The following is a 12,433-nucleotide window of genomic DNA, read 5'->3' as shown; positions in this document are numbered from 1 at the left end:
AAATGTGGGCATCTTACCAAAACATTAGCTGCCATGTTGCATTGTCGGAAGTGTAAGATCCACCGTTTTGGAAAATTGACCAACAATAAATTTGGGACTAAAATTCAGGATATCTCAGCTTCCATTTTAACATCGGTCTCCAGCAAGTCCCCTAACTTTATGAAAGTGCAGCACTACACCGTTTGGTCGCCTCTATGTGATACACAAAAACACCTTTTAGACAGCCTCATTATTTTTAACTGTTTATTTGGTCCATTATTACTAACTTCTATTTTTGTCAGCATTTCATATAGTTCCATGACTTTTTCATTTTCATAGAATAACATTTATTCAATGTATATGGACTGCCATCTGTAAAATAACAATGATAATGATAATAATAATAATAATAATAATAATAATAATAAACAAGTTTGAATGTGATTTAAACTGTTTTTTATTCATTTGTAGTTTCAGTGCTGGTTGATTCCAAAAAATGTTAAATATGAAATGAAGTTCAAACCTTCAGTCCTCCGTTAACAGAAACAATTTATGACAGTATTTAAGGACAATACCAGTATTTTTGTCATGCGCGTCTGTCTTGTGCGTATTTATTTCTTTTCCTCATGATTTCCAATAAAACTTATTGTTCCTTTAGTATGATAAATATAAAAACAAATACAATAAGACCACTAACGACTGATCTAACCCTGAGGTGTCACTTCTGTCAGACTTTTTTCAGACTAACGAGAAAAGACGACGTCGCCACTTCCTTCTGTCAAAACACAGTACAAAAGTAACAAGAGCAACATTGACAGACGTTTCTGTGCATCAGTCCCTGCGGATGAGACCGACAAACAAATCAAACATCAAAAACACTGGTACTGTCCTTGAAGACACGACATGTTAACATCATTAATTGTGACGCTGGAAAGCATGCCAGTGATCCTTAAGTTCACTCTTTTTTTTTTTTTTTTTTTTATTCCATTTCTCAGACTTTAATCCTTTTTTGATGTAAGAGCAACAACAAAAATATCCCAAAGCATAACTCAGACGTCTTGAAAGATAATGCACTGAATGAAACTGAAATCCTTTATGGTTAGGCCAGGTCTAAGCTTAGACACTGTTACCTCTCGCCGCACGTTTCACTGCACCATTTCAAGTCAATGTCTCCTCGTCCTGGAAATATGGATGTTCTAGGGCATTCAGGGCAGATATTCGTTTCAAGGGGTCGAAGGTGAGCATTTTCTATGGAAGAAAGAATAGCAGGGTATTAGAGCGGTGTCAGGTCTTAAAGAAACAGTTCGACATTTTGAGAAATACTCCAGTCTCTTGCAGAGAGTTTGACGAGCAGGTTGATACTCTCCGTCTGTGTCTGAGCTTAGCATACCGACTGGATACAGCTCGTCAGGCTCTGTCCAGAGTAATAAAATCCTCCTACAAGCACCTCTAAAATTACTAATTAACATGTTATATCTCAAAGATAAAAGACAATACGGCGTTTATATGAGGTTATGTGTCAGACTGTCATTTGGCCAGGACCAGTTGCCAGGCAACCAGCGGAAAGTGCAGGAAGTTAGTGTATGTTACTGTACCGTTAGCTTTCTTTAGTCATTAGCATTTAGTTATTTTAATCTGGTTATTTCAATAAATTCTTGCCTAAAACTGTTTTTTATTTTGCACTTAAAGCTATATTTTCTACAAGATATAGAGTGGCATAAATAAATATATTGTATACTTTTAAATGAATTGTACGTCACTGGTTCAATTGCAGAAAATAAACTTTTTCTGTACGCTTCCTTTTTTTGATCTGTTGATCTTATTTTCAGTTTTACCCGCACTGTAAATTAAATATATAATTATAAAATTATAACAATTTGAATAGAATATTTTGCTTTAAACAGGACTGTTGTAAGTCCTCTCTCCTCTAGTTTAACCAGCAGGATAAGTAAGATAAATCAAAAGAATTTAATCTGATAAATTCTTGTGTTGAAGATCGGCGGACTATGAGCAAAGATCATTCTTCAGTTTACTGATCCGTCACTGCCATGATTTCAACTCTCTACACATCTGAAAATGAATCAAATACCAGCCAGGATGGACTGACATCAACATTTTTAAATCATGGCAAAGTCTTACCAGCAATAGTTGCGCCCCCTGCTCATTTATCTCTGGAACAAAGTCGGTGATTGGGCGAGGTAAGAGAGGGGGGAAGTGTTTTCTTGAGAGTGTAACATCAGTCGGCCACTCATCCTCTGGTGGCAAGCCAATAACTCTGCAATGACACATAGTTTCCAAAGCAATCAGTATAATATGAATCATCCAGTCAGGTAAGTGTGGAAATTATTACTCACTCAAAAAGTTTCCCAAGTTGGTCCACTTCTGATTCTCCACAGAACAAAGGTCTAACAGACAGAAAGATTGCACCAAAGTTAAAACATTGAAGCAGTTGTTATTTGTTATTCACAGGTCTTTGAAACTCCTGTTTGTGCAGGAGGGCAAACAATAACATGATGTCCTTCAGATGCAGATCAACATGAAGTTTGGCATGAAGTTGAATGATTCTACCGTTTGCACAAGTTTAGTTTAACATTTCACCCAAATCAACATGTTCATGATACTATGAATGTTCCATCATATCATCCCCATCAATAAACTCCAAACAGTTGACTTGTGTCATTTGTACCACTAGATGGAGCTACTGCGTGCGTGTGTGTGTACTGGTTCTCAGCTGATCTGGGATATGCTGCATACAAGACTGATGAGCGTTAAAAAAGCTTTGGTTACATTATGACTTAATCTTGCAGTAACTGTTTGTGGACGTGTTAACACCTACTAATGCGTCAGTGGGTTTGTGTCGGCATGTATGATGGCGATGACTTCAAGATGTCAATGTTTCAGAGTAGATTTATTGTAGACTGGTTGGAAGAGGAGGCACGGCTGACATAAAATGCATATATATATGCAGTAACATAATGAGTGAGGCAAAGCCCAACTGTTTTTCACCAATTCGACTGCCGACAGTCTGAGGGCCACAGACCAGATTTCCTCGGAGCCGCAGATAAACTTGTTATGTGATCCATTTAGAGATATATTCTGAACCCTCTGCAAACTCATCCCGGCTGCTCTGACTGGCACACAAACACACCATGTGTGTGGACACTCACATCTCCAGGTAATGAGTGCATCTACTATCGTCAATGATAGAACGAGTCTAAAGGTGGAACATACAGTCAGGGCCAGTAGTATTTGGACTGTGACAATCCAATTTTGCCTCTTTACATGTTTCCAATGGAATTAAAATGAAGCAGTCAATATGTGGTTGAAGTGCAGACTTTCAGATTTAATTTAATAGATATAAAAAAATATATCACATTAACAGTCTAGAGCCAATATCTCTCAGACTAGGCAACTCGCATCAAAACAATCTAGATTGACAAATAGCACTACACGTAAGAGGAAACATTTGTATTTTTGATTTTGGGATGAACTGTACCTTTAACATATCTGCAAACTGTTCATTTTCAAAGCATTATATCTGCCGACTTGAAAAACAAGACGGGACAAGACTTTAGTCAATATTTAACCAAAGACACAACGTTTCCCTAACCTGGTAAGCTAAACCTGAAATAAGAGGCTGTGTTTAGTACGTCCTACCCGCCCTACGTAGGATTTATGCGCAGTATAAAGATGCCACACTCAGGATGGGGAAAAAACTGTTGCCAGTGAAAAAACAAAACATGTTTGTCAATAAGTGGTATAGAAATGTATTTTGTAGGAGACATTTTCATTAGTTTTAAACTCCTATTTAGCCTGAGGAGTTGAATGATAAACTAGAACTCCCGTTGTAAGCACAAACCTCTCCCTTGCAATGGTTCAGGATATATAATCGAATCTCTGCTACTTTGAAACTTAATTAGATCACCATCAAAACTGAACGCATGGTTCCTTTGCCCAAGGCCTCTGTCCTCACCAAATGACATCAAAATCTGTTCATGTTACCTTTCTAGATTCAAACACAGACACAATATTGATCATGACAAATATAAATATTGTATATAGTGTCCGTCTTCTTTATTTGAACATTATTCTGCTGACTCACTTGCGTCTGAACATCTCAGCAAAAATGCAGCCGGTGCTCCAGATGTCCACAGGTGTGGCGTAACTGGACTGCAGCAGAACCTCGGGGGGGCGGTACCACAGAGTCACCACCTGGCAGACACAAACATGGAAGCCATTCCAGGTGGCATGTTTTTAAAATTTAGCTTTTATTCACATGGTTAATGTTCGGCAGCAGACTGTCATGTTAGACACTGATTGTCAGTGAGGAATTTAAGTGCAACTTACACACACACACACACACACACACACACACACACACACACACACACACACACACACACACACACACACACACACACACACACACACACACACACACACACACACAACTGTTGTGGTCCAGGTGAGTTTGTACCACAGGAGTGAGGGCCATGTGGCAGCTGTAGATCCTGGCCAGTCCAAAGTCAGCCAGCTTCACCTGGCCCTGGCTGGTCACCAGAATATTCTCTGGTTTCAGGTCTCGGTGCAACACGCGGTTAGAGTGAAGGAATGCAACTCCACACAGCAACTGCCTCATCAGGTCCTACAGAAACACACACACAGGAATATTTCAACTGGAACCAAATATTCAAACAGAGGTTGCTTTAAAAACAGGGTTAAAAGACCCGAAATAAGGAAAAACACATAGTTTTCTTCCTTCTAACTATTTTACAGACTATACATTAGTTTACATATTGATTCAGTTAGTTCTCACTTTAATGCGGCCGGGGGATAATCCAGGAGCTGGGGCTCTCTCTAGGTACGTCTTGAGGTCTTGGTCCACATGTTCAAACACCAGAGTGACTTTCGTCTCCTGGTCCGACCTCTGGGTGGCGCATACGTCCATTAGCCTGTCGCAATAACAACAGTGACTTCTGTGATAAGTGTTCACAGTGAATTGTAGACAACACAACACTGTATAGCCATCTTACCTGACCACGTTTGGGTGGTCGAACTGCTCCAGCCTTTTCAACAGAGCCACCTCTCTGACTGTGGAGACGGGGAGGCCATTTTGGTCCGTCTGCACACGCACGCTCTTCAGAGCCACAAACTGCCCACTCTCTATGTCTCGGGCCTTGTAAACCGTCCCGTAGGCGCCTCCTCCAATCTCTGCCACTGGCTCATACTGGATACTGGTGCCGTGGGCCATGGCCAAGATCCAACAGACTGAGAGACAAAGGATGACACGCAGATCAGATGGAAAAGCTATTAATGCGTTTAACTACAATTATGAGATGATGAGAGGTAATCACATTTGTACAGTTTACAATGTTTTATTTAAAATAAAATATAATATTCTTAGCAGCCCACTTGCCCTATTATATATGTACATTACTTTTTTACTACAATGAACCTTATAAAGCATAACATTGGAAAAAAATAAAATCAGAGTGTGTGAACAACTCTCCCAATAAAGAAGGAAGCAGAGATTTTGATACATCACACCAAAAAGCAGCATGGAGCTGAAAATACTGGAAATGAACAATGGACGAACTCGGTAACCTTATCCGTACTTATACACATCCCTATATCAAAGAATATAACACACCCACCCTCCCCACTACCTTTCATCCTGGAGCTCACTGCCATTGTCAACTGAAATGACCCTCGACCCAAAAACAAGCCAGTACACAGACTTTGAATTAGTACAGAAAATAAGCTGCAACAAAAATCTACTAATTGAAGAAGATGCAATGAAAAAAACGGGACGGCAAGAAACATAAACACATCCAACAATCAGTAATCTCTTTATTTCAGTCTTTTTTGTTTGTTTTTCTTTTCTTCTTATTATTATTATTATTATTATTATGTTTGCAGATGATGTCCCATACATAATCAGTCTGTATTTCTAAATGTGATACATTAAAACAGGACTGAGTTTACAGACATGTTAGCAGCTCTGTGAGGCACAGCTTTGAGCCAAATGCTGAGGTTTAGCAAGTAATATTTACCCGGTTTACCACTTAATTTAGCATGTTAGCATGTTATCATTAAAGCCATTAAGCACAGCTGAGGCTGATGGGGATGTCATTGGTTTTGAAGGTATTTGGTCATAAACCAAAGTATTGGACAAATTCAATTTTGACTTGCTGGTGGTGCTAGATGAAGTCAAAGTAAATAAAAACTTAAACCACAAAAAGCATCTGACTATATTAAACCAGTACAATAAACTCTCTGTACTGGACATGGAATTGACTTCTCTCATAATTTGGCTGTGAGAAGTTTGGTGGATATATAATAAAAGATTGCTTTGTATGTATGAAGCAGTAAACCACTGACCCACATCAGTGTCCAAGGAGGAAATAAGGATGTGGTGCAGTCATGCAAGTTCTCAGTAATAGTTTGTATAACACCAAACTGAGCTTTTGTAACACTATGCTCTTCGGGGCTGCGTTTCCACTTTAGTACTTCTGTTTGTGAAACACTGCTCCATCAAACCGTCTAACAGTGTGTAGCTTTTAGAAAACTGCTGTATACAGAGGAGGCAGCATCAAAGAGAGGCATGCTGTAAGCAAAACAACCTGCCGGACTTGCCAAGTAGCTGACCAGGCCATTCTGGTTTAGTGCTGAATGTGCAACATTTGCAATTACAAAGTATTGAAGACTGAAAAACTGTTTCTAGATAAAATATATTGATGGCTATGTCTAATCCAGTAAATTAAATGGCAAAAAAAAAAAGTCAAAGCACTTCATCAGTGATATAAAACACCTGGAAATCACATATTGTCATGAAGCAGTACTGCTCAGTGATTTGATATGCAACATTTCCCAACACAACCAAAGATAATTAAAATTTAAACTATTTAATAGACACATTGTGTCTGTCTCACGGTACATTGTATCACACATACACATATATATATATATATATATATATATATATATATATATATATATATATATATATATATTCTTCTCTCAGGGGTCAATAAGGTTCAGTTATCATCATCCAACCCGTTGCCATTCCAAACTGCTCACATACAAACAGGCCAGGACCCTTTGACATTAAAGGCAACAAAACTACTTGTCTAGGTTTAGGAAAAGATCATGGTTTGGGCTAAAATAAGTAAGTTTGTTACAAAACTTATCTTACATACTCAAGTTGAGTGCGTTAATAAGTAAGTTACCTTATGTAACGTTCTTAAAAGAAGTCAACATTGAGTTTTGGTTTCACACAGGCCATGAACAGTGCTCTACTGGGTTAAAGTCGTGTTTGTTTGACCCATCCGTCGATCTTGATCTCCTCCCTACGCAGAGTTAATGTACAGCTGGAGCAGTTGCTCGGCCTCTAAACATCTAATAATGCCACGGATGGGTTTACATTAGAGTTAGCTGAAGCCCGGGGCCTCTCTTACAGACGCCAAAGGGTATCTTGTGTGTGTCATATCCAATGCCGATTGGGTGAGACAATGAGTCGGTATTTGATGACCTGATAATGAACAGGCTGCATCATCAGGAAGGTGAAGTTACATTCAACACAACCGGGATGCTCAACACTACCAACTACACATTAAAATGTAGGCAGACGCTGACATCTTTAAACCCACATTAACTCATTTATTTTTGGCCACTTGGTGCCAATGGAACATAAACACAATATTGACATTTTATTACCTGACAAAGTTCTGACAGCAAACATGCTAACAAACAGTTGCCTATTTACACACCCAGCAGACACAAAGCGACATTAGCATTAATTTCAAGTGTTGCAAATCCAATATTCATTATCTTTTTAGCTCCGTTTTGGTCTCCACCAATTTCTGAGGGAATTATCTGGCTCCTTATCAAATAAATGTTCCACTATGTTCACCAGCTAGGTGCTTATTTTGTTTGACTACTATTTGGGGCTGGCAGTAATGGACGAGAGCCTGATACTGCTGGTAATGACTGGTGAAAGTGCTGAGAATCAAAAAAAGTAAAGTTGAGGGCTGTAAAATCAAAACAATGAGCTGGAAGGTGTTAAAACGCTCTGTAGTGCTAAGGGGAACTGTATTGTAGGGTACTAATTTACATTACACAGTCATTTGACCTGTTGCTCCTTAAAAAAACATTGATTGATGCAGTTTTAACATTATATTGAGGCAATGAGGGCTTCACTCCCACTTTTCACCTTTTGAGTGAAAAAGAAGAGTCGCTAATAGACAACCTTATCATACTTCAACCATTCTAGCAGCAGGAGTCAACTATGCTTAGAGCTAAATGCAAAGGATTTTTATGTCTAGTTGTGCCTCTATTAGAGTGAAGCCTCAAAAGAGCTCTCCAGGTACTTTCAGTGCAAAGTGCAGAAATGTGGGACATATTTTTAGACATATTCACAGAGGAGTTTATGAATACTCTTCTACATTTGCCAAATGTTTTAGAATCTGCGAGCTACAGAACAAAAGTACCTGACCTCCTGGAAGAAGTCAAATGACTCACTGAATGGGACACCGTTTTAAAGGAAATATACTTGAAGCAGGACTTTTGGCCGCCACTCTGCCAGCACAGAAAGCACCTTCAACCACTCAACCCCAAACAGCTTCTCTGTCCCACCCCTTCTAACGTTCCTCTGGCCTCCTCCATCCATCAGCACACGACCACAGAGAGCAACATCCCGATCCTTGTCTCCCTTTGTTTGAGCCTACTCAACATTAACACCTGTCACCTTCATACCCAGTATTTATTTCAATGCACTGATGGCCGTTCTGTGGTCCTCTGCTACTTTTAAGGCTTTTACAGTGAAGTTTATGGGATCAGGCTGTGCGGAGCAGAGAATCATCATCTAAACAACCTCATTCCTGTGAGGTGAGAGATGGTTAACTCAAAAAAACATTGTGCCTGCTTTCAGGTCTTTCATTGTATACATATATACATATACATATATATATATATATATATATATATATATATATATATATATATATATATATAATAAATAAATAAATAAATATTATAGCCAATTTCCATTCATGTTCAATCTGCTCTTGAGTTCTAACAAAAACAGGACTTGTATGGTTTAACTCTTAAAGAGTATCTTAAATGTATGTTCTCATATATATCGTCCACTAACATTATAACTGTCAGCCTAATACTAATACTGCACTGAAAAATGTATGCGACTACATCAACAAACAGTCGACTGAAAATTATTTTAAAATGTTGATATTCAATTAATCCTTTCAGTCACTTTAAAAACAAAAATGCCAAGCATTTGCTGGTTCCAGCTTCTTAAATGTGAGGCTTTGACACAATACGTTTCATATTTGACAGTAAAATAAAGTATCTTTGGGTTTTGAACTGTTGGTCGGATAAATCAAGCAATTGGAATTCATGACATTGGGCTCAAGGATATTGGCATTTTTCACTACTTATTGACTTTCTATAGACAAAACATTGATTTCAATAAAAATGTCCTAACATGATTAATAACAGTATTAATTAAACACTAAATTGTCAATTGAACTGGGATTAAACTATGAGCACAGTGGGTTTGTAAGTGTGAAAGAAATGAAGTCGGGCTGGAGCTAAAATAGTTTCTGCAGAGGAGAGTGAGAAAAGTACAGCAACAAAACAGCAGAAACACAATCCACTGAAAGTCAAACACTTGAATGAGAAATTCATTCTCTCCTGTTGAGTACCAGTCTCTTTATTTTCTAAAGCCGACACTCAAACATCTGACGCTCTAAATGGACGTCATTTTTTTCTGTTGACAGCATGAGACGGACTATAACTGTTTGGACTATAACTTTCAATACATGATTGCTCCAGAGACCCCAGAGAAGAAAACAGATAAATGCAGAGTCACAACTGAATGTAGCAATACTTTACATAAGCCTTTTGGGGCTTAATTTGTAACATTTTGATGAATCACATTTATTTACAGCCTTTCAGATCTGTATGCTAAGCTTACCAGAGCTGTGATAAACAGTTCTACTAAACATTTACAACCCAACATGTACATATAGGGTTAATTATATCTGATACTCTATTGCTGCAATGCTGTGTAAAATACTCTCTCGTATACTGGTGGAAGTGAACAAACCAGAAATAACTCTGGATCTAGTGGTTACTTGACACAGAGTGCACAAAAATAGGCATTACCATGTGGTTATTTCATACGGACTATATATTTACTGAATTACCAGAAAATATGCAACATTTTTTATCTTAGTCTACAATATTACATCCTAATTTACTTGTTGGCTATATTTTTTTAAATAATCTCTAAGCTATCGAATAAACGTTGTGGTGTGAAAAGTACTTTTGCCTCTCATATGAAGTAAAGGAGAAGTAGAAAGTAGCAGAAAAGTATAGGATCCCTTATTTTTGGTAAATTTTTACATATATTTACTGAGCCAGACATTTTATATTTATAAAATAAACCCCTGAGTGCTCTCTGGATGTCAAACTACAGCCATAAAGTCACTGTTCTAAACTCTTGCCTGTATTGTCTTGTTATTATCATCTGGCTCTTACCCCTGCAGTGTCCCCACCTTCGTTTGACAACAAAACAAAAGCTTGATTAAAAACATGTTCACTGCATTATAGAATGAATTGAAAGGGCTTCACTGTCTCATAATGAAAGATCCGGCTTTGTGCAAAACCTCATTTGGTCCTCCAGGAAGTGGTCAGGCTGCTCATTACTTGTCACCCTAAAACCCTCTCCTTGTTTCCTCCTCGGTGACGCAACACCAGAGGAAACAGCAGATTTTAACACCTGGACATTTTACTGAGGCCTAGTACAGCAAATAGAGAGGCTGTCTGTGGCCTATTGATTATCCGCTCTATTTTATTCCCCACATTTCATTCATTTATCCACTTAATCTAGCCGCCGGACACTGAGGGCCAGTGGGCGGAGGCAGAAACAGGACAGACGGAGAGCCCTCGGTCCCCGACACGTGGTGCTCCTCCATAGCGCTCCTTTGATTAAACTGGCATTCAAAAAAGTGAAGCCACAACAGGCCACGCGGACTCCCCCCCCCCTCCTCACCTACATGTTCACTGACGTGGCGGAGGAAGACAGTAAAAAGTACAGACGGCAGAGACAGATCACCGCCAGCAACTTCTATTTCCACATCTGTGCCACATTACACAAATTGCCCAAGTGTCACACTAATGAAGCACGACAGCTCGGATACTTCACTTACCTCGCCCGTGTCTTTTCTGCGGCAGGTGAGCTCTACTTTCGCTCTATGAGGAGGACATGCTCACTAGTCTGCCACGTAGAACTCCTCCAGAAGCAGGTCAGGAGCAGCGGGTCGGGTCCAGTCGGAGGTTTACAGCTCCAGCAGTGGTACTGAGGTGCAGAAGACAATCAACAGATTATGTTTTCGGCCTCCAATGTTTTTTTTTTTCTTCCAGCCTGCACTCTTTTTGGGTCGTCGCTTCCTGTTGCTTCTGGCAACTCTTGGTGGAGGCGGAGCTTAAAAAAAATCTTCACAGCATAGCCTGTCATGTGTGAAGCCCTTAAAGCTGCTGAGCCTTGGAAAGTTACAAAAATCATATAATCCATGCTGAAGAATGCTTTAATATTGTAGTTGTATTTGCATATCTCTACAAAGGCTTTTATGTGACTGCTTATTTCAGATACTAAAAATATAAGCCTAAGAATATCAGACACACCCTATTCATTCTTGTTTATTTATTTGCACACAAAACAAGTTAAAGTGATAGCTCATAACACAATTTAACAATAGCATCTAAAATAAAAAAAGAAAATAATTAAATATATTAGAATAATATATAGAACAAATAGAAAAAAAGAATAACATGTAACAGTAGATTATATGTGCCAACCATAAAATAAGCTTTAGTTGCTAATTACAGGTATGGTGCACAGTTGTACTGTAAATAGTTTGAATTAACCTTTAAGCGTATTTGAAAATGTGTGGGGTTCTTGACAAAGATTTATTTGTTGGTATGATATACAGTTGTGTAAAAACTGTACACAGAAATTTATTCCATATAATTTTAAGTAAAATAACTATGTGGGACTAAAGTGAATAAAACAAATGAAGCCCGTTCTCCTTTTGTTTTGTCTCAGCGAAATCTCTTGTTGTCTCATTCTGTAGTAATGAGATCAGTCCTGCAGACTTTGCTTCAGGGAAAATCTGGGATATGTTGCAATAAAAAATCTAATTATACCATGAATTAGTGTATTTAGATTTAGAGGGGTTTTTTCTAGATTGTATAATGTTTATAATGTATATTTTATTTTGCCAGCATTGCACAGGATATGTTTATGTGTGTGTGTGTGTGTGTGTGTGTGTGTGTGTGTGTGTGTGTGTGTGTGTGTGTTTGTTAGGACACATGAAGTGTACCTCTGTGTTTTATACGTGTTTGACCACATGAACTTCCCTGTGTGGGATAAAAG

At 38.5% G+C, this 12,433-nt stretch overlaps 1 protein-coding gene across 1 annotated transcript; it reads right to left on the bottom strand.

The window, feature by feature from the left end:
* Nucleotides 1-418: 418 nt before the first annotated feature.
* Nucleotides 419-11,465, bottom strand: cdk4 (cyclin dependent kinase 4). The gene is made up of 8 exons (XM_068720351.1): nucleotides 11,208-11,465; nucleotides 5,013-5,247; nucleotides 4,796-4,931; nucleotides 4,457-4,624; nucleotides 4,082-4,191; nucleotides 2,334-2,384; nucleotides 2,119-2,254; nucleotides 419-1,227 (listed from the first exon to the last, which is right to left on the bottom strand). The coding sequence occupies exons 2-8, from the start codon at nucleotides 5,228-5,230 to the stop codon at nucleotides 1,138-1,140; spliced, it is 909 nt and encodes a 302-aa protein (XP_068576452.1). The 5' UTR covers nucleotides 5,231-5,247; nucleotides 11,208-11,465; the 3' UTR covers nucleotides 419-1,137.
* Nucleotides 11,466-12,433: the final 968 nt, after the last annotated feature.

Source organism: Cebidichthys violaceus, unplaced genomic scaffold (genome assembly GCF_023349555.1).
Source record: "Cebidichthys violaceus isolate CVI_PGR_0920_01 unplaced genomic scaffold, fCebVio1.0.p SCAF_25, whole genome shotgun sequence".
In the NCBI taxonomy this organism is placed as follows: domain Eukaryota; kingdom Metazoa; phylum Chordata; class Actinopteri; order Perciformes; family Stichaeidae; genus Cebidichthys; species Cebidichthys violaceus.
Note: the sequence above shows the minus strand (reverse complement) of the source record. Positions and strands in the feature narration are given on the sequence as shown.